Source organism: Lycorma delicatula, chromosome 3 (genome assembly GCF_047948215.1).
Source record: "Lycorma delicatula isolate Av1 chromosome 3, ASM4794821v1, whole genome shotgun sequence".
Lineage (NCBI taxonomy): Eukaryota > Metazoa > Arthropoda > Insecta > Hemiptera > Fulgoridae > Lycorma > Lycorma delicatula.
Window position 1 is genome coordinate 85,919,119 of NC_134457.1, and position 24,551 is coordinate 85,943,669.

The window sequence follows — 24,551 nt, forward strand, 5'->3', positions numbered from 1 at the left end:
ATAAGTTTTTTGATACAGGAAAGAATTTACTCTTTTAAATTTTTAAAATGAAATCTGATTCACTGAAAATAAAACTAAATAAAGACAAAGAAAGGAGTTATTTATAACAAAAGGAAAATAAATTTTAACTGCTACTGCTAGTTTGTAATCATTACGAAATAATTCTTTTTGTCCATTCTTTTCTATAAATAATTTACTGATTTTCTTATTAATCACTGGATTACTTTGTTGTATAAGAAATGTATGTTTTCTTTACTGTTCTGGGCATGTGAGTTGACTTCTTTCTTACGAATAATTCAATGTCGTAGTTTGGATTTTAAGAGGATTTGTTTCTATTAAAGTTTCTTAAAACTTACGTAGTAAGGGATAATCTTAAGATAATCTTACGAAGACCTACATGATAATCGAGGAATCTTACAAATATTTTACTAATGCCCCTCTTTTAGTTTATTAAAAAAAAAATTCACCAAAACGTTCTAAAATTTTCTTTCTCAAAAAAATTGAATTTTAAAAAAAAATTTTTAATTTATAATTTTTTCAACTTATCAGTTACTAAACCGATATCCGGATAGAAAATTTGATATTCTTCTTAGTAATATATATGTATTTTAAATTAATAGAATAACCATAAATGGACGAGAGTTTGTAATTACTGATCAGAGAATAAACTAATATTTTTTAAAATGAAGTTTGATTAGAAATATATATATATATATATATGTATATATATCTCCATTTAATGTTTTAAAAATTGTTTTTTATTTTTAAAATTTTCCAAAATATTGTCAATTATGTTTTTTTAACTATATTTAACGAAAATATAAAACACATCATGACATAAGAATGAATTGTTTTAATTTTAAAACGTTTCAAAAGTGTAATAATAATAATCTTAGAATTAGAGTTTTTTAGATAAGAAAGTCAGTGTGTTGTAAGTGTAATAACAATATTTTACAGATAAATTATTTTAAAAGTTTAGTTTTTTGAAAGTTGAAATTTTAGCTTTGTTCAAATTCTGGGAAATTTCTGGTAATAAATAATTTAAAAAAAAATTATAGATTTTTCAGTTGAAAAAGATTGATGTGGATGCCACATGATTTCCTTTTACGCCTAATAAAGTACATATACACATTTTATTAAAATGAAAAGTATATAAAATTTTATTTCGTTAATAACTTCTGATAATTTTTCATATTTTTATTATTACTAACTATTTATACAATTATTAATTCAACAATCTTACCTGAAATATTAGGACAGAGTAAAAGTTCCTTTATTTCACTTTAAATAAATTTTATATCTATCTAATACTATGTTTTTTAAATTATTATGATGTAACCATCAACAAAATGAAAACAAAAACGAATAATCAGATGTTTCACCAAATCTGATGTGGACACCACACGACTTACTTGTACGTCTATTAAATTGCATACACACATTTTAAAAAAATGAAAAGTACATAAAATTCTATTTCATTAATAACTACTGATATATTTTCATACTTGTTTTTATTGTTATCATTAAATTATTATTTATCGTAAAGATATTTTTATGGAGGTTAATTAATAAATCAATATATATAAATTAAAAAAAAAAAGTTAAAAAAAGGAGATAAGTCTGATTCGAACCGATATGTCTTCCCATTATAAGATCCAAATAATTCATTAATTAAAATTTCATTTGGCTATAACTCTGGAACCAATGAAAATAAGTAACACTTATGATACATCGTTTAAAAGCTTTCAATGCGGGCTTATTACTGCAGTTCCAAATTTCAATAAAACACATTTAATCCAATAAAATCCAATTTTTTTTTTTTTTGAATTTTGGGATTTTTGGACACTTTTGGTTCAGTCGATTGCAATCAAAAGAGAAGGTGCAAACTAGATATTACAACAGTCCTAAATCCAAAATTTCAACGGCTAATCGTTTTTGAGTTATGCGAGATACATACGTAAATACCTACGTAAAGACGTCACTCCGAAACTAATCAAAATGGATTTAGGGATGGTCAAAATGGATATTTCCTTTGAAATCTAAAACCGAATTACAATACTTCATTTAGTTCGTACAAGGTAGTAAAAACAACAGGAAATATGCTTTTTAATAACAAATTTATACAGATTCTATTCGTATTTTTATGAAGTGATTTTTATTTTTAAAAGCAAAAAAAAATTATAAATAAAAAAGAAATAATCAGCTAATTAAACAAGTACATAGTAAGTAAAGTTAGTAATAAGTAGATAAGTCGAGAGTTGTAAGGTTCAAATCCTAATAAAAGTAGTTGATTTTATTCGGATTTGAATATTTTATAGTGGATACCAATGTTCTTTGATGGTTGCGTTTCAATAATCACACGCCTGAGGAATGGTCAGCCTGAGTCTGTTTAAGACTATACATTCACACAGATATTGGTGGAATGGCTGACTTTAATTGTTGATGAGTTATAGACAAAATATAATAAGAATGAAAGAGTTATAAAAAGAATGAAAAATGAAATAAAAATAAAAAATAAAAATTTCCTTTTAACGTCTAACAAGTTGAGTAATTAAACTAGACGTAATACTACTTCAGTTAAGCTATTCAAAATATTACTCACCACTTTACAATACGTACATTAGATACTCTCTATAGATACCGTTTTTCTTGGTTTTTTCATATTAAAAAAATTCTTTATCGTCTTATGAACATCATAAGACGTACATTAGCATGCAAAACTATTTTAAACATACTTTTAATTAAAATTATTCATACATTTAATTAAACCTGAACTACAGTTACACTAGTTATGGAATAACCTGCCGATGAGTTTGAAGATTAGTAAATGAGCTTCATAACGATTATAAAAAAATTGTTTTTTCTTTGTAAAATATAACCTTACTTTATCTCCAATAATTTTTATTAATCTATATAATTTCATTTCTCTACTGAAATATAGCTTAAAAAAACTAAAGAATTGTTTTGCTGTAAATACAATTAAGCATAGCCGCCTCTAGGGTCGGGCAACCGGGACAACCGCTCCGGTTCCCGTGCATATTAATGCAGCATAATAATGTTTTATAATTAAAATTTAACAACTTGTATTTCTATGTAAAACTTAATTTAAAAATATAATTGTAAGATACACTGGAAAAATCTCATGAATCTTGATTGCTTGATACAACTTTGCTACTAATTTATTTTATGATCTATAAAAAGAATAACTGTTTAATGTATAAATTCAAATACTTTTATTTTTATTGGTATCGTATTAGTACTTTTTTTATATAAAAGAATAACCTTAAAAATAATCATAAAGAAAAAAATAGTTTTTATAATAAGTTGACAGTATGTAACCTACCAACAAAACAAGTGTAGTTAGCTTAAGATAGGACATTATAGAATTATACATTTTAATAGAATACAAGAGGAATTACAAAAAAATGGCTAGTACATATAGAAGGATGCTAATAGGCGTGGTCTTGGCGTACAGAACGGTGTCGTACGAGGCGTTATGCGTGCTCTCCGGTACACCTCCAATTGACCTGATGGCCAAATATAGAGTAGACAGAAATAACGGACTATCAGAGCAAGATGCCAGAAGCAGACTTTTGAATAGTTGGAAAGACAGATGGAGTCAGGATGGACCGGCAAGCAGAACTAAAGAGCTGATACCAGATCTACAAGCATGGCTTAGCAGGAGACACGGGGATATGGGTTATCACATGACGCAGTATTATACAGGCCATGGCAATTTTAACAATTACCTATACAGGAGAGGCAGACGGCAGGAGCCGGCCTGTATGTACTGCGGACGCGATGATGATGCAGAACACACGTTCACAGATTGTAATAGATGGGACCAATACAGAACGGATTCTGGTTTTGTTGAAAAAAGCACTGGAGGGATAACCACGTACATGTTACAAAGCATTGATAAATGGAATGAATTAACAGGCTATATCAAAAGAATCTTAAAGACTAAGGATGAAGATGAAAGACTACAGGGCTATTAGTGTAGAACCCTATTCTACACTAATAGCTGGGGCTGTCCACCCTTCCCTAAGGGTGGACAGCCCCAGAGGTGAGAGTCGGCATGCTGAGGTGTGCCGATTTCAATGATCCGCTGGGAACTCCAAGGGAGCGTAGGTAAAAATAAAAAAAAAATAAATGCTATGACACACGTTGCGATAGATCAAGGTATGACGTGAGGTCATCAATTTCAGTAAATAATCTCAAAAGAGCCGACCGGCGGGCCGACCTGCCATGCCGGATATTAAGTCGGTAGGCGGGGAGGCCCGTTAGAGTATAACGGACACTCCTCTGGGTTGTGAAATACCAATCAGTCGATCTGACCCAGGGGAGGAGGGGGAAAAAAAAAGAAAAAGGACATTATACAACTACTAGCGAGAAGAGATACCTCCTATAGGATTCTAGTGTTTTTGATATTTTGTGCAAAGTATTTTTGAGTTTTTGTGTTTATTTTGAGTGCTGATGATGTATTTTTTTATGCTTGATGATATGGTCAGATAAGCTTGAAGCTGTGCGTTATAAGTGCTTTAGAGACGTGTGAGTTCGGAACGAGAAATACATAGTGAAAAAATAATTGTAGTGCTTTTTATAAAACAGTGCAACGGACGTGTGGTGAGCCACATTAAATATTCTTAAAAACAATTAATTAAGTTAGTAAATAAATTTATTTAGAAATATAGTGATAAGAGAAGGGTTAATATAGTGTTATAATATGTATTAAAAATATATTTTTTATTTTTTCTAAGATTTGGAACATAAGCAATGAGTACGAGTAGAGATCATGATAAAGATAGAAATTATTTAAGTGGTAACCAGAAATGAAAACGTGCCGAAAATAAAAAAGATATAGAAAGTCGTCAAAAAGATAGTATTTTAAAATATTTTAAAACTGATAACGAAGAAAACAATCTGGCTATAGCTAGCATTAGCGTGCAAAATAAAGAAGAGTTACAAATTACATTAAAGAATTACCTTCATTACTGAATGAAGATGGAGCTATAAATGATAAAGATGATCAAGAAGATTTTTTTTCTTAGCGCAAACGGGGAAACTAAAGAATTATCAACCATATTGGAAGACGATCCTAGAACATGGCCATCACATCCTTCTGAGAAAATCAGATTATTATTAATTAATAAAAACATTGTTCAAGTAACAAATTACGATTTTCCCATAGATGAACTGGGTAGGAAAATATAATGTATCTTATTATACAGAAGTACAATTAAATAGAGAAAAAAATTTCAGAAACTGGTTTCTCTAAAAAAGATAAGGTATTAAAAAAGATAAGGTATTTTGTTTTTATTGCCATTTTTATGTTCTAACCAATTATCAAGATCATCTTTAGCATTAGTGCAGGAAGCACCTTGGAACTCGCTTAAATCACTTAAACATTATATGGAGCTAAAAGACAATTGAGGATTTTCATTAAATACAATTAAATTCAGATGCAGAACATTGGCGTGAAGTTCTTAGAAGGATTATATTTTGTATACAATATTTAGATAAAAACAACGATGCACTTTAGGAACGAATCAGACAATTTTTACAAAAAATAATAATGAATTTTTAGGTTTAATTGAATTAATTTCAAATTTCGATGGAAGAATGACAGAACATATAAGACGTATCAGAGATGAAGAAACAAACGGTCATTATTTAGGTTGGAAAATTCAAAAAGAGATAATTAATCTGTGGGTAAACAAAGATAAAAATGAAAATAAAAAAAATTAACTATTACACAGTACAGTTAGACTGTACTACCGATAAAAGTCGTATGGAACAATTGACTCTCATCGTTCGAATTGTAGAAATGCCTGACGAACAAGAACGAAATTAATAATTATTTTATTGGTTTTTCTCCTATGGCGAAAAGTACAGGGTTTGATTTATCAAAGGAATTATGAAAACAACTTAAAACTTTAAATATTTCTTTTCTTTTTTTAACGATTGCCGTGGACAAGCTTATGAGAATGGGGCTAAAATGGTAGGCAAGATAAAAGACGTGCAAGCAAGGATTTTGAAAAAAATCCGACAGCATTTTTTATGTCATGTTCTGCGCACAATTTAAATTTATTAATAGGTGATATGGCTTCCTCGGTTCCTATGGCTATGACATTTTTTGGAACACTTTCAAGACTGTATACACTATTTTCCAAGTCTACTCACAGTTGGGCTATTTTAATGAAACATTTGACAAATTCAACTCTTAAATCCATTTTTATATACAAGATGGGAATGCCGAATAAATTCTGTGAAAACAGTTAGATTTGATTTAGACAAAATTATAACAACATTAGAAGAATTATATGACGTGATAGAGGACTCTAGTGTGAAAAGTGAAACATATTCCTTACTTGAGCGTGCAATTAATTTTGAATTTGTTTTATCTACAGTTATTTGGTATGAATTATTATTTGTAGTCAATACAATAAGTAAAACTGTACAAAAACCTAATTGTAACTTAAGTTTAGTAACTGAGCTATTAAAAGGTTTGATGGATTTTTTAAAAGAATTTAGAGAGAATGGTTTTTTAAAATCAAAAAGGGAAGAAAATAATTTGAAAAAACTAATATCTCAAACAAATTAAAAACCGTAAGAATAAAAAAAAAGGAAACGTTTATTTGGTTATGAAGGAGCAGGAGCAGATGAATGTGTAAATGATCCAGAAAGAAACTTCTACAGAAATTATTTCTTAGCAATATAAAATCAAGCTATATCTTCATTACAAGAAAGATTTGAACAAATTGAAAATCATATTAATATTTTCGGTTTTCTTTACAATATTTCACTATTACGAACAATGGAAGACGACCAACTTAAAACGTTTTGCTTGGATTTAGATTTAAAATTAAGGCAAGATGATAATCGTGATATAAATGGAACCGATTTATGCGAAGAAATTAACTTTTTTTTCTATCTGTACTAATGCTGAAAATGCAACACCAGTACAGTGCTTGAATATGCTGAGAAATACGCACGACTCTTTTCCAAATCTGGCCATTAGTTTCAGAATATTATTAATTCCGATTTCAACAGGATCAGCAGAACGAAGTTTTTCTAAATTAAAACTAATTAAAAATTATTTACAGATAATAATGTCATATACCAACCCCATAAAAGTTATGCCACATTCCAACCCCTACGGGATTGTTTTTAGAAAGGGCCCCGCAATTTCAGATTTGCCCCGAGCCTCGCAAAAGCTAGGGGCGGCCCTGCAATTAAGTATATACTATCTGTTCTCTAGGAACATTGGATATGTACGAGCTGAATATAATCGGCTTATAGAAGATAAAGCCCATTACCCATTAATTTAGTTTCGTTTTTTTTTTTTTTAGATGGGTCAATAGTAATGAAATTAACTTTTTTTAGTAGCGTGTGGAAAAATGCCATGTCTGACCGGGACTTGAATCCGGTGAAACCGCTGCAACTCCGCCACAGAGATCAGCTAAAATCAATTTAATATTTTACAACCAATTCTGAATTTACTCTCGTGTGAAACGATCAGTAGATACTATAAATCTATTATTTTTTAAATAACTAATCTTTTCTCGTTTTCCTTGTTCCTAGTATTTTTTGTTTTAATCAGCTTAAAAAAACGTAATAATTTTTTTAACTTATTAAGAAGTTAACATTTTAATAATTATTAAAATTATTCTCTTTTAATAACCTGAATAAGAAAAAGTATGGATGAGTTAAATAAATAAAGTAAAATAATAAGACAAAAAAAAAAACAAGGTTCATTTTTAATGAAAATACGAATTAAATATTTCATCCCAGTGAAAGGAATGTATGTATAGTAACTCTTAGAAAATAATTACTTAGCAGCACATTGTATTATCAGTATCCTAACTATATCCATTGTAAAATGATTGGTAACTGGAAAACCGATAATCTAAAAGCACCCAACCGGGTTAGAATAATGAGAAAAGATGGGTTTTTATACAGTTAATAAAAAAAAAAAAAAATTTGAAGTTTCATACGGACGTAAATTCATGTTAGGAAGAAGTAGCCAATAAAGGATTTTCAGATTTAAAAAAAAAAATATCCACAATGATATTAAACTGCAAAATTAAATAAAAAAACTAATACAGTATATAAATTAACAGTACCCACTATTTGTTATTTAATTTTGTCGGTTATACTTAAAACTCATCGACAAAGATATTCTTCTAAGTTCAGTTTAAAAAATATAAAACAGAATAGATAAAATGCTATTATTAATCATATATGAACTGTCATTAAATTGAATAGTTCAAGAAGTTGTATGATAGAGATTTATTTTATGTGAACTAGTACATAGTAAAAAGTTACTTCCCTATGAAATGAATAATTACTGTTAAGTTACATATGTTATAGATACTATTCAATTTAAAATTAATTCTATTTTCAGCTTCGTTAAACAATGCATTTAATTCATTTCGTAGACAGATTTAGATTAAGTTGAAATTGAATAAATTTAGAGCAACATGACTTCAAACAATTTATTAATAAATCTTCTTTATACTTGGCAGTTTTCAATAAAAACTTTTTCCTTCTACTTTAATTGAAAAATGATTTACTAAAGAAAATAAATCATTCAAACTTATTTTATAACATTTAATGAATATTTTTTTAAATGTTCAATCTATTTAAAAAAAATCCCTATTATGATTTTACTGTAGGTGTAAAGTTTTTAAGTAAATTCGAAGTAAATTCTTTATTCCATCGATATGTATTTGCTTTCCCATTATAAACGTTTTCAGGATAACTATACAAATAAATATTTTATTCTATATCTATACATATTTTATATATATCACGTCAAAAATGGATATGTGTACTATTCCACTGATAAAAAAAAGAACTGCTACAACATTTTCCTGAAAGGATTAAGGGAAATCATGGTGAAACCTTGATTAGAGTAGCATCACAAAATAGAAAACTCAGTTATAAGATAAAAAATAGGTGTGATTAAAGTCCATATTAATTTTCTAAATTATAAACACTTGAAATAATATAAAGAAATTATAAACACTTGAAAAATTATAAAATACATGAAGATAATAAATTTAAAATACAATCCATAAATCAGAAGGCATAAAAATTATTTGAGCGAAAATTATATACATCGTTGAACTTGAAAATTCAAATTTTCAATCATTTTTATTTAGTATTATGTTTAAAATTTATGGAGAGTGTAATGTTTATTTAAAGGAAATTTTTTAATTATAATATAAATAAATTGGCGGGAAGATTTTATTTTCCCGTCTAGCGCTATAGCTTTAGAAGAGAAGTATTGTAATTCGTCCAATTTGGGCATATGCGGTTTTCACCGGATCTTGACGTTTTGACATCTAAGGAATCCAAAAATCGGGATAGAAATTTTCCAGATGTTTGTATGTACAAACATACATGTTTGTTCGGTGTTGCACTCCATATATCTTAAGAACTACTGGACCGATTTTGACCAAACTTTGTAAGATTACTTTTGAACATGGGGAATTGATTTCATTAAATTTTCAACTTAAAAAGTCAAGGGGGTGAGGCTGTACAGCAAGGTTACCCTCAGTATCTCCAGATTTCCCCTAATTAAGGCCTTATTTTTATTTTTCTTAGGCACATTTGTTAATTAAAAAATAATAATATTTGCAAAAAAAATTTTGCAAAATCGCACCCCCACCCCAAAAAATGATTTAAATAAATTAGAGTCCATCTCACCACAAGGAGCGCTAGTATAGCACTGACGTACAGTTGCTGTAGTCGTCTGTAGGTTATGACGTCACAGGTGAGCGATATAATTAAGCAAATGAATAATTTTTAAGTGTAAAAAAGTATTTAAAGTAGCAGCTAGTATCTCCACATCTGCGCGAATGAAATACGGCATGCGCGACGTTTTAGAATCATTGAATTAAATAAACAAAACATATTATATTTAAATAAAGTGATAAGTATTTTAAATTAAGTTGTGTGTGCAAGCTGTTCATCAGAAAAAAACCGCGTCACAGAAAGTCCTACAACTGTGTTGTCAGATTTTTTTTGATTTTTCGGTAATTTATTAAAAATGACAAAAAAAGCATAATAAGGCTCTTTCTCGTAAGGCGATTTACTTTATGAGTTATGATTTAGTTGAAAAAAAGTTCTGTTGTCTGCTTTGATAGAGATTGATATTGTTATTTTAAAAGAATAAGTAACTATTCTTTGTTATGTTAACATTTCGCATTTTCTAAATATCGGTCTGAATATATTAATAGCCGCCTAAAAATAATCTGATAATAATAATAATTCTCAGTTTATAAGACATTAATAAAAATTATTTGAGCACAAATTTACTTACAAAATTAAATAGAGAAGCAAAAGTTTAAAATTAAAAAAAAAATCGTACAGTATTATTTAAAAATTCATTGGTAAGAATAATACTTTTTCTATAAAATAAAATCCTTTTACTTTTAAATTAATTGATAGAAATATCTTATGGTTCAGTAAATTATTAAACATATAAAATTAAAATTAAATATTTTTAAAAGAAAAAATAAATTGTCTACGTGCATAATTTAACCCTATATTGCACGAATAATGTAATATTAAACAAAAAACTTTTCACTTATAAGGAAATCATATATCATGGAAAAATATTTTAATTTATTTTAATATTGTTTACAGATAATATTTTTCTTTTTAAGAATAGTTTTTCCATTATAAATACATGCATTTTAACGTTAACAGTATACTGTTCCTTTATAAACCTTATTATAAATTAATATTTCTTTTAAATTATTTTTCTTTAGATTTAAAATGTCTATAATAAATAATTATTATTGTTTCATTATATAATAATTATAATTTTTTAATATTTAGTCTTTTATAAAAATTAATAGTTGATAAAATTAAAATTTATTATTTATTATAATAGATTTTTGTTCATCCAAAGTCAAACATACACCAGATGTATAAACACGATCAAACATATCATCACCAGGCAAGTAAAACTGAACATCTCCATACTTAATATTAAAATACTTAATTAAAAAATGTGTTTGATTTGAAATTCTTTTACTTTATGTAATACTTTTTTGTAATGATTTCCTTATTTATTTATTATTTAATAAAATTGTTCAATAACTTAAAATTGTTAAAATTTACAAAAAACGTTTTTCTTGTCTCATGAAAAACTTGCTATGATGGATATGTTTGTTTTTGCTTAAATGTTTCTTATTGGCATAATGTCTAGAAACAATAAATACAAATGTTTATGAAGTTGTAAGTATTTTTTCCCCTCCCTCCAGGAACCAGATCCTCAATTAAGCATGAACACGGTTCCGGGAGGTGCCTTTGCCTCTAGTCGCCAGACGAGGGAAATGTCAGGCCCGGCTATGCCGTTCCCGGCCAACATCACTCAGCAACCGGGTCCTTTCTGCTTCGCCTCTAACGGGGACACCCCCGAAGGGACGGCCCCGCTGGGACTCAGTCTATTAGCTCAGGGGCTCGAGAGTCCCCGCACTTCATCATCGTCGTCCATCCGTGCAAGCACGGGCGAACGGCAGCTCCGTACGGAGCTGTCCCTCACCTCCATCCATCGCGATATTTCAGTTGCAGTATTCCCGACACAAACCCTGTTACATTATCGAAGTCCACCGAACTTCGTAACATCGTTCCAACGACGGTCCCCACTTCGAGATGCCCAGTTACAGCAGTACAGTCTCAGCGTTCCTCGTCCCACCGCGGGCACTGCAATATCACGTGTTTTCCGGCGTGTCTTACTTCCGTCAGTAGGAGCAGAAGAGGTCTTCAGCTCTTCTTCATCCACACAGGTATGAACGAAAGACCCCATGGCCGGTCAAGAATTTTGTCAGCCAGAATCCCAGTTTGCCAAACTTCCTCTCGGCCCACGGCTCAATGTGCGCGATCAAACGATGCGTCCACGAAAAGAAGGTGGACGCATCCCACCTGGCTTGCCAATCCCTGTAGACAGTTCTGTTGACATCGATCTTAGACACACCCTGATAAATTTGCGCACTAGCCGCCACCAGCTACTGAAGTGGCGCCATCCCAGTCAACACCAGTACCGCCTCAGTCGAAACAGAAGCGTATGCCGACGCCACCTTAAGAGCCATACGGCGTTTTATTAATAAGGCAGATGTGCCTGTACGAAGTGGGCGCCTCCACCATGCCAGGTTTCTTTACCAAGACTAACCTCGACCACTTCCAATCTTCCGGAAAGAAACCACGCGCAGCATGGTATTAAATACTCGGCAGACCTCCGCCGGTGTCTCCCCCACTAAGATGCGGACTACTTCGACTGGTATGCCATCCGGGCCAGGACTCTTGTGCAGTCTCATCCGTCTACTGGCCCGGATTAGCTCCTCGATCCGAAAGGGCGGAATGTCATCAACCACTATCTCTTCCCGTAGGAGGTCTTCACCATTAGAGAACAGCGCTCTCACGCTCCCGCACCTGCTCCTCTGTCAGAACCGGCAGCGATTTGCCAAACCTTCCAGCCGCAACCCAGTATCCCAGCTCCGCGGTTCTCCAACAATACTGTCGCACAGTACCCTCCAACACTCAGGCGAAGAGGACAGTACCCTCCATTAAACAGGCGAAGAGGAGTCTTCGCCTGTTTAATGGCATATCTGAGAGCCATTAGATACTCTCGTCGTAAATGCTCGGAGCGTACAGGGTCCCGTCCTCTACTACGCTTGTAGGCCTTCCTCCTGGTCCATGATCGCTTGTGCAACCTGTTAATTTCCACACTCCATCAATAAACGTGCCGTCGCCTCGGTTGGGTGTAAGTCACCCGAGAAAATAGTAAATAGTAGAAAGTAGTAGTCTACACTCGTCCGCTACTGTCTCTGTAAACTCCTAAGGAAACTCATCTTTGATCTCCCGAGTTTTCAATTTTCCGGGAGAACTCGATGCAGCCTACTTTGGAGCTGATTATTCTCGCCGGAGTGTCAATTCTGTGCCTTTCAGGTAATCAAACATTATTAGCCTATGATCTGATAGACATTCCTTCTCCAGCAGCTTCCAGTTACAATAGTCGCCAACACGATCCTTCGTAACTAATGCCAAGTCTATGGCCGATCTCGATTCCGCCCCGTTGGAACGTGTCGCCGTCTCCTTTAATGCAGCTGAGACCCAGCAGACTCACCCGCTTACTCAGGTAAAGGCCCCTAATCGACGCTATTCGACCAGCAAATTGGGAGGACTTGGCGTTAAAGTACCCCACCATCAGTACACTCCTGCTCTTATTCCTGCTGACTTTTTCACTAAGATCGTCCAAAAATGTAAGGAAATTCTCTATGTCGGTGTTGGGCGAGTGGTAGCAGCTTTGAACCACCAAGCCAGCCCATACAAAGCCTCTCTATGATCCCCAGCCGACTACTGGCACACTAGCCGATGGGAGGCCAATAGCCGCCCCGGAAGTCCGACCCACCATCCAGAGAGGTTCCCCCACCATCGCCTTGTTCGGCTCAGATACCAGGATCACGTCTACCGCCTCTCGCTGAGCCACCTCCCAGCACAGATCCATGGCCTGTCTACACCTGTTTGCACTGAATTGGAGGAACCTCATTTCGTTGTCGGACATCCTCTGGCTTGGTGGCCCTCCATACCACACAGCGCACAACATGCCACCTCCGTGCATCGCTCCTGCCAGTGACCCGGTTTCCCACACGTGAAGCATAAATCAGTACTATCCGGGCCCGAGCAACGAGACGTGACATGCTCCACCTCCCAGTATGGAAAACAACTGTCTTCCACCTCCCTAATGTAGGCACGACAGGGACCCAGCCAATCTTGTTGCGTTCATCAGTCAGCTTCTTAGCCACAAGTTGGCTAGTAATGACCGTGGTGTTTTTTGTGTGTCCGTATGCCAATCAGTATTTGTGTTGCAACTCTGTGCTTAATACCAGTACATTCACAATATTATCACTGCACACTATAATTACTGTCATTAATGAAAGAAAAAAACAAAAATTGAAAATATGTTTCCCATCTTTCCCACAATTAGGATACAATCTTCTTTGCAGAGTGATAATGTTTTTGTCATCCAGTAGGTTCTAAATTCTACAACTACACAATTTGTTAAGCTAGTAAATACTTATAAGAATTTAAAAATTCAACTCAATGTCAAGACACTGTGCTCTGAAGTGTTTTAAATGCTACTTAAAAACAACTCAAATGATAATATTCTGAACTATTCGAATAAAGAAAAGTTTCTTTTAATATTAAATTTTTAGCTCTCTGTGCCTAAAATAAATTCTGAAATTTTTTTCATTCTTACATATCCTTATATAAAAAAAAGTTTTTTGTGATGAAAAAGTAAAAATTTAGAAACACTAAAAAAAGCTGATTTTTTACTTGTGAAGGTATATTAATAAGTAAATTTCTGAGATCCACCACCACCAAACATTCTGCATTTGAACCTAAGCATGTAGATTTATCTTTTTTAATGTCAAATTTATCTATTCTAATTAAAACTGATTAGAAAATCAGTGATGAATTAGAAAAAAAAAATAAAAAAAATTCAAATTAATCGAATAAAAGTTTTAAAGGTTAGTGCTACTTTTTAAACTATTACTTTTAGTATTGTACAGGATATCTCCACCTCTTATGATATGGTTTGAAAATATTTCCAACTTGACAAAGCCTTATTAAAAAAATAAAAATTAATTTCATAGATTTCAAAACCAGGAAACTTAAAAAAAACAGCAGATTTTTAGCGATACTAGTGGCTTTTAAATTAAACAAAAAGTATGATTTCTTGAATTATAATATTATGATTTTTACAATTTTTATAATAAATATGTTTCAAATTTTCATGAAGTTCAACCTTGTTTGAGTTACAGCACATCTCAGTGTCAACCCAAATACTTCAACTGATCTTTAAAAACAATTTATAATCAAGTTACATAATATATAAGCTACCACAACAAATTTCATGATTTTAAGGTACATCATTTGTGAGATACAAAGAAAAATAGATGATAACAAACATATATACATATACTGTATATTAACAGATTTTGTAATATTAATTTTCATATTTCTGTATTCAGACAATTAAAATCTTTGAGAAACACAAGATTTCAGATGGAGTTCATATTTTTATATCAATAGACTTTTCCTGTGCAATACTTATAATCTCTGAGCCGGGGTAATGTTATTTTGAGATAAAACTGTCAACCTTATCCTAATTTATACATGGTAAAAATATTGATAGTCTATTTTATTTATTTATTATTATTTTTAAAGATTAATTTTTCCAATTAAGGTAGTTTATTGGAATTTTACATTAACCTAATTGCAATTACCATGTTGTTCTATATCTATAAGGATTGAATAGTTCATAAATAGAACACTGGATCCTAAAGAAACGTTCTAAGTAAGTCAATCTTACAACTTAATTGCTTAGAATTAATAACCTAATGGATGGTTCACTTTCTACCTCACTAAACGCAAACGATTATTTTATCAATGAAGAGGAAATAACTTGTATTATGCACTTCTAATGAAGAGCTCTGTCATCACTATTTATTAATAGTAATAAATAGTGATGACTGAGAACTGAGAGATAATCACAATATTAACACAGGCTCATAAATAGAATTTTAAAAGTAGAATTAAGTTAAAGTTTGGATGAAATTAAAACCCAAAATAATATTAAAATTCAGTGGAAGATCTTTAATTATTCAGTGATTACAACAGAAATTAACAACTAATTTTTATTAATTAATGGGTTATGTTATCAACAATTCAACTTAATATTATGAAATTATAAATGTTATTAGTTGTGAAAACTCCTAGTAAAACATTTAAATGGTAAATTAAGGTAATATTTAAAATAATGTAACCAGACACCACACAAGTAATTTTACTAACTTCTGTTCACTGCCACCATGACCTGAAGAGAAAAATTTATTAATCGTATCAGGTTAATAAAAACAACTTATATGACAAATCCGAAATAAAAAAAAAATATTAGAATTTAGAAATTCCTCTAATTATTATCAATTAAATATGCTTACTACAATCTGTTCAACAAAGATGATGCCCGAAATCACAAAGCTCATTAGTGGATGTTAAAAAGAATCTGATGTATGATGTAATTTAAACCATGTTCATTTTATAAGTTTATGGTAAACATGTTTTAAATGTTATTAGGACCATCAGAATGAAACCTGATGGTTCTGCAACATCTGGAGTAACAACCTGGTAATTCAAGAGTGTAAAGTTAAAGTAAAATGCAAGTGATCATTTAATCGATCTCTACTTTGAATCAGAATTACCAAAGTTAAGAATGCAGTACAGTTTACTGTATAACATCTTACAGATTTGCATAATCATAATGGTGTATCTAATTTAAATAAACAGTAAATAAATATAAGGAGAACAGTAATGCATATTAATCCATTTTTCAAGTAAGTTTATTTGTAACAATGTATGTCTAGCAAAGTAAAAATAAAAATAAAAAAATTACTTATTTGGTGATATTTTTCAATATATATTGTTAAAATGTAGTACAAAACTTTGGTCTTTTTCAAACACTTTAGAGCAAAAAAAAAGTTTAACTACTGTCATTAAGTTTCATTAAGGTAATAAAATAAAAACAAAATATATAGAACAGAAGTGTTAAGAGCATGTGGAGAATCTTCTGTAGCTGAATATATTAGAAAATCCAGCTTCACCGAGCTACATAAATACAAAGGGTGTAGAAAGATTTCTACACCCTTTGTATTTAAAGGTAACCTTTACAAGGATCAATGGGCAAGGTGCCAAAATTGCCAGATTAACACATAGAGTAAAGACTCAAGAAAAAGCGTAAAAGGTGATAGTAAAAAAGGGATATATCAATACAGACACTGTGAAACAAAGTAAAAACAAAAACCCTTATTTTTTAGTTCATTTAATATAGCCTAAACTTGATTTACAGTCATAAAGTTGTTCTTGATACTTTAATTACTTAACTTACTTATTAATTACTTTAATTACTTTAATTACTTACGTTGGATCTGATTTAAGTTAGATTGTCTATCTTTAAGCAGGTATTTTCATTTCATGAACACTCCCACATCCAGACAGCTTTACACGGATAATACTAACAATATTTGTTCATACACGTATCTGCATAAGGTTCTTTATGTAAGTGTATGTGTGTTTTAAAGTGCATTAAAGTAAATAAATTATAGAAAAGTACAAGCTTTAAATCAACCATTCAAAAATATTTATTGATTTGCACTGATCTAGCTACAGGGTTCTAAAATTAGGTAAAATGTGTTGTACGATGGATATATTATACTTATATCAGTATACCATATATACATATAAGTTATGATTACTACAGTGTTCTCTTTCTCAAAAAAGGAACATTTATTTATTTCAATTAATATTTTACAAATAATATGCATTTACTTCATTAATAATAATTTGACAATTATTCACTATTCGGCGTACATGCTAATAATGAAATAACTTAAAATAGTATGTTAATAATTTAATGAACGAGTACAATAAAAAATATATCCATACATGGAGAGATGGATGGATTAATACTGAGAGATTATTCAGAGTAATAATGAATAATTATTATTACAATTAAAATAAAGAGACAAAGACTACAGCTGCATTACATTCTTTCACACGGTGGGTTTAGCGATAGGCAACACACGTGGCTTATGGAAAGTAGTGCATCATTTACTCTCAGGCTACTCTCAGTAATATAACCTACATATCTATGAATTTTTTTTTAATGAATTGATTAAAACATTTACGTAACTTCACAAGTGTTTATAAAAATTATTTCGTATTACATGTATAAAAAATAAATTTTATTAAAATAGTAGCAGTAATATATGCAAACATAACTTCCTTGTATTATAAGTTATATACGTACCTATCTATGCTGATACAGACAAGAACAAAGCTGGATTGAAAAAGTCCAAATGTTCGAAAAAATGCCATGATCTTACAAGCTGCATCTCCAGCCCACCACGATACAGTAGCTGACCAAATAATTTCAAACGGCATTAATAGGAATGTTACCTGAAAAAAAAAATTAAAAAATTAGTCATTTTTAATACATACTCTCTTGAAATGTGTTTTATATGGTATATGAATGCGTGTTTGTATGAATATCGTATTTTATTTAGATAATATATTTATTTTATTTATATCAAGTAAATATTTAAATTGTAAATTTACAAATTAAATTCCCATTCACATTGTTCAAATTTATGGCATCATATTAATTGTAACGGGAGGTCATAGTGAAAGGTATATTTATTATGATTGATGCCTTATACCTTTTTTTTGGATTTGAAACTTAATAACTCCTTCGTAATAAAGATAAGAAATCATGACTGATCTCAGTTTACTCCCCAAAAAATTTTGGGGAGTACTTTTAATTAGTGCGATTTTATTTACGAAAGATATTTTCTCTAAAACAGTAATCATTCATGACTGATAGAAATTTTTCTTGAAAAATTGTTGCTAATTGGAAAAATTTTGTTCCAAAAAACCAGATTGAGTGCCAACAATAAAAAAGTATTAATTGTTAAACAGTTAATACAGGGCATCTTTTTAGAGTTTTTCTTGATACTTTATAGGAGGATGCAAATTACATCAAAAAGGGTACGTTTTTAAAGAAAATTCTCAGTTATAATATTAAATCATTTAGTTTATGAAATAATTTATAAAAAATAAAAATAAAAACAGACTTCAACAAATAATGGTACTAAAAAGTTACAAATAATTATATTTTTATTTATTAACTAAGTAAAAGTATTTACAACAAATAACTATTTTTGAAGTCGGTGACAGCCAACACAAATTAAATGTAAAGTTACGTAAAATTAGTACTTCAACCAACTGCTAGGCGCCTAAACGGGATTCCCACGTGTAAAAAAAGATATCGAGAGCATATAAGAGAGAGCGTGTTACGATGATACCTATCTTAAGTTCACTAAGGCAAATATATTTTGTGATAATATACCTAAGCACCTATAAAGTATTCTTGTGTCATATTTTTGTGTCGCATTTTATTTATGTATTATATTTTTGTAAATCTCATTTTATTGTAGGGAAATTCCTATTGATAATTTTGCATTGTTTGAAGTAGGATTTGTGTTGCATATATCATAGATTTTTTTTTAACGTGTTGGTTGGCACCGACTTCAAAAACAGTTATTTGTTGTTAATATTTTTACTTTAGTTAATAAATAAAAATGTAATTATTTGTAACTTTTTAGTACCATTATTTATTGAAGTCAGTTTTTATTTTTATTTTTTTTAAATTATTTTATTTCACAGTTTTTAGTGGTATCTAGTACCTACACATACGCCTGTGTATATATTGTATTATATTTAATATATTATATTATAACTATGATACATTATATTTTATATATAATTAAAATATGGGTAGGCCTACTAAACGCGATGCTCAAATAAGTCAGCGACGTTTGATGGAAAATTGGCCAGAAAGGAATGATCGTTTAAGAAAAAATAAAGAAAGAAATGCCATGAATATTTCCGCAGAGTCTCCTCCACAACGATAATGTAGACTCTCACAAATGAGAACGTACAAAAGTTGATTCTTACTGAATGAAAGTCTGCAGAGTCATGGTCATCGTGTCAGTTTAATACAGAAACGTTTCTCAAACGAAAAGGAAGAACTACGTTCTCACCCCCTCGGCTTGATATACTAGGAAGGAAAGTTACCGGAAAATTTGAAGAAGAAACTATTGGTCTTAGAATGAAAGATGTTGATGGTTGCGTAACCATTTCAGCAGTTTGTACAACATTCCAAGTGATAAAAGAATACGGAGATCTCGAGCACAGAATGCTACCTATAATATTAAGCTGGGTTGTAACTGTCCTGCACAAACTGCAGGATACAACTCTTCACAGGGTAGTGGTAGACCTCGAAAAAAAAAAATTTGCCAAGGGACAGATTTATGTCGTTCTTAGTTGAGTTATTAATTAGACCACATGATGAGAAAGCAGTAACAGAAAAGATGAGGTTGCGTAATCTATCCAATTTATTTGTTTCATTATTGCGAGTAGACATTTGGGCAAAGGTTTGCGAATACCCGGTTAAAAAAAGTGTTTATAATAACTATAGAATATTATTTATTACAAAATTATAATATTTAACACGCTTCAGAGTGATTAACACACTTCGTTTGAGTGATGTTGGTTGGCAGCTTGTTGTATGACTATTTATTTAATATTGCAAAATTAGAATTTATTATTGCTTAATATAAATATTTATAAGTTTGCAATTAGGGATAATATACACTTTTTAACCATTTTATACAAACATAAATTGTAGGTTTAATGTTTATGTGGAGTTTAGAGGAAATTAGCTAAAAAAAAAGAATGATTCTTAAGAAAGAAATGCAATGAATATTTTCACGGAGACTAAACAACGATAATATCGACTGTTATTAATATCCTAGTAATACACGGAACAGAGCAAAACGGTACTGATCAGCGGTTAAGGATGTTCAGCTGTTCGGTTTTTGATATTTTTTCTAAGATTATCATCGGATTTGGTTAAAATTTATATGGGACAATTCCGGAAGTATACTTTTTCGTTTAAAAAAATGATCAAAATCAGTTTACTAACATCGGAGATATTGCTATCATATTTTAAATTTTTTTTTTAACTTCCAGAACCATCGTTCTGAGATGAATGACAATTTTTGTAGCTTGAGAAAATGCCATGCCTGATCGGGATTCGAACCCGGGACCTCCGGATGAAAGTAACATACATTAAACAACAACAAAAAAATAGTCGGAATTGATAACTTCCACCTTTTTGAAGTCGGTTAAAAAGAAGAGAGTTCGGAAAGTAAATGAGGACCCTTCTCAATTTTTTATCTTTTTATGAAGCAAATTAAAGATAAAGTAATTTTATAAAGATAAAATAATGATTAAATTTATTTCCGGATCGTAAATAATGATATTGTTATATTTTTTCAGGATTAGTATTTTTATTTTCTTCAACTTGTGTTAATTAAATTTTATTTCAGTTTTGAACGCCCAAAGGTTTTTTTTTTAGTATTATTTAATTATATATATATATATCTATTTATTTAATTATTTGATGATTTATAGAAGTTCAAATGAAATACAAAATAAATAAATAAATGTAAGTTGAGAAAGCAAACATTTAATTAACGAATTAATCACTCAATGATGATGATAAGTTGGCGAAAGGATAAAGAGTGGCATGTTGTAGAGTGGGTGAAAAGTTGCTCGTTATAAAATGACCGTACTAAAAAAAGTGTGGGATGTATTACGATGGAATTAATTGCCTATAAGATTGGCATAGCTTACTTGTTATCAATGCCGTATTTTCGATTACACATTATTCTTGAGTCGCTGCTTTTTATCGAGTTCTGTTGTAATTAGTCGCTAATTAATCTTTTATTTTGAGCATTTGGGTTATTTCTCTAAGAAAATATCGATGAATAAGAATATATACTGCTATATCCGCGCCAGTTCTTGAGCCCTGTCGCCTGTTGAATTGCCGAAAGAGATTAAAAATATGTTGATTCGTGGTTTTGGTAATGGTTTAGCGTAGCGATTCAAACATTTTTTTAACACCGCTCATTTGAATTACTGATCAGTTGCGCATCATTTAAATATGTCATTAGGATACAGATAGAGCTATCTCGGAATAATAAAGAATAAAAAATTACAGTCTCTTTTCAAAGTGTTTATTTTATATTAAAAAAAATCGTCTTAAAATATTTTTTATTTATCACAGATTTTTTAATCATTTTTTTACAAAAATTATTTATTTGCTTTAAAAACAAATATTGCAGAGTACGTTTATTTAAATTACCAATTTCAATTCTCCTTTTAAGATTAAAATTTCAGTAAGAAGAATGATGAGCATGCTTGAAACAAGTAAGGAAATATCTAGTTCAGTTGAACTTATTTTTAAGCGAAGATTTAGGTTAAGGTTCAGTTTATTACGAAATTTTTTTTTTTTACTATCAGCATAGCAGAAATCAAGTTTTACATACGAAAATATCTGGTAGAAAATATCCGCTATAGTTTGACAGTGATATCGTATCTAGCTGTTTAGCTGACGATTCACTCGGCATACAAGTAACTATATTTTTCATAGCAGAAAAAAAACAGCTCCACCAATTATATGAGCTTATTCACATTTTGCTATTTTTAAGCTCATTAAGAAGGATGCCGCAACTGCTTTTTGAGTACTGCCTGTAAAAGGCTAATATTTTTCTTTGCGCGTTTTATCTCTGACAATTTTCAAACAAAATAATCCTTAGGTTTGCTTTCTAACATTGAATGTTCGGTACTAAGGTGCCGTTTCAGTAATGAGGGATTCGTGATTTGATTTGAGAGAATTTTAAAGCAAATTATATATTGAGATCATGGGTCATTGTTTACATCTTTAATAGGAAATCCAGTCTTGAAGTACTCAGGAGCATATTTTGTTACAACTTTTCGTATTTTAGTAGGATAAAAATGTTGACTCACTGCAAATTCCGATTGTGAAATAGAGCTTGATGGTACAGGGTTTAAACTGATAATATTTTCTGTCGTTGCTCTATTAAGCCACTTAGCCATGGCGATTTCTATTTTATGCCAACTAAACTAAAGCAAATTAATTCAAGCGAAGTACACAGATAAATGTGTGTATATAAGAAAGTCTTTTTTGGAATACATTTGCTAGTGCAAACAATTTAAATTTTATCAGCACTTCAATTTTATCCAAAGAAAAACTAACATACAAGATTTTCAAATCAGAATATTATACAGGTAAAACTCCGGAAGCAACTGTATCCATCTGATAACCACGACCGACCCTCTTAAATCTGGAAAATAGTACAGCAATTCTTTTATAGTGGGCATTGAGAAATTTGTTCTTATACGTGCAACACAGTGCATGCATGGGATTAACAAGTCGGTTCATGTGCGCTGTGACATGTAAGAACTAGTCGGCGTTGCGTGTTCGTTCTTGCTAACCGAATAACTGTTATTCTTATTATTGTTATACACAAATAATTTCCTTAAATTAAGGGAGAAGGAAATGAATAAATAAAATACTTTTGTATTATAACATATCAAAAAACGTCTGAGAATTACTGTTTCTCTGAGATAATAATAATAAACAAATACTGGCCTCCGGGGCGTAAGCGGTAGCATCTCAGCCTTTCACCCGGAGGTCCTGGGTTCGAAGAATCCGGTCAGGCATGGTATTTTTCATACTCTACAAATTTCCATTCGGGCTAAGTGATCACAACAGTCGATGCCCGCACATCTCATTAAAAAAAAAAAAAATTACTAATAAATATCTGTTGCACTAATAAGTCTGTATTATAATAATTATAACACTATTTTTTTTTGAAATTACATTAATTAGTCTGTAAATTAATTGACAACGGACTGCTTCTAGCGAGAGAGAGTCGGCGTGTAAAACGGATAATATAAAATAAAAATATGAGCACATACAACAAATAAACCCACCACCATATTTTTTTTTTTGGAAAAGAAAGATTGTTATTGTTACTATTTTTATTATTTATTTTGTTTATATGTCTTTAGGTTAATAAATTATATTTTTAAGTAATTTTCATGTTTGTTATTCTCTCAATAGTCTGGTCGAACCGAGAACACGCGACAATATTATAGGAATTAATAATGAAATATTATATATATATATTGTAAAATTATTGTACTAGAGCAATACATCAAATGTAGTATTATAGCATATTATACTACTACATAAAAATCAACTGGACATAATTAATTACCACGGGGTAATGAGAAGAAGATAAATTTATTTGGAAATTTTCAGAGAAACGCAAACAAATTGTGATCTAGGACCACAATTGTGTTCCAGATCAATTAATTTACATTTCTAAGTTAAACAAATAATGATGGAAGGTGATAATTTATTCACGGAACAATATTTTACAACATTCAATCAAGTTAACAGTCTAGAATTCCTGTTTTTGTTTTAAATGGTGTACATTTTATTTTATTTTTATAGAATGTGTATTGGAAAAGAATTTTATATAACCCGTAACAATAGAAGTTCAAGTAATACCGTTTAATTTTAACTACTTTCATTTAATTATAGAGGTTTTATAGAGATCTCTTTCAAAATCTGAATTTTTAATTTTGTTTTGTTTTTCCGTTTAATATTATTATTTTTTTATAAACTTTAAAGAGTTACTTTGCTAACTAAGGCACAATTAGGTACTTCGGAGGTCCTGGATTCGAATCCAGGTCAGGCATGGCATATTCACACGCTACAAATCAAAATAATATTTTTAAAAGTGTAACAGAAAGAGGAAATTAGTTTTGAGATGGGGAAGAGAAAATCAATTATATATTTAATTTTTTAAAAAATTTCCAATTAAACAGTTTTTAATAATTTTTTATGATGGTTATTAATGTCGAGTACTGAAATTTGTAAAAAAATATAAACAAAAATAAAATATAAGAAGTTTCTACTAACTTTTTTGAAAATTTCTTTTGAAATTTTCTTGTAGTGGTAGTTCTTATACTAAAAA

General features: G+C 30.4%; 1 protein-coding gene across 5 annotated transcripts in view; it reads right to left on the reverse strand.

Annotated features, from left to right (window-relative positions):
* The window catches only part of LOC142321764 (adipokinetic hormone/corazonin-related peptide receptor variant I-like), a 737,321-nt gene that overhangs the window by 186,257 nt on the left and 526,513 nt on the right, over positions 1-24,551 (reverse strand). For all 5 annotated transcript variants that reach the window (XM_075360128.1, XM_075360129.1, XM_075360130.1 and 2 more), the window contains one exon: positions 17,885-18,033. In XM_075360128.1, coding sequence (XP_075216243.1) covers positions 17,885-18,033 — 149 coding nt within the window. The remainder of the gene's footprint in view (positions 1-17,884; positions 18,034-24,551) is intronic.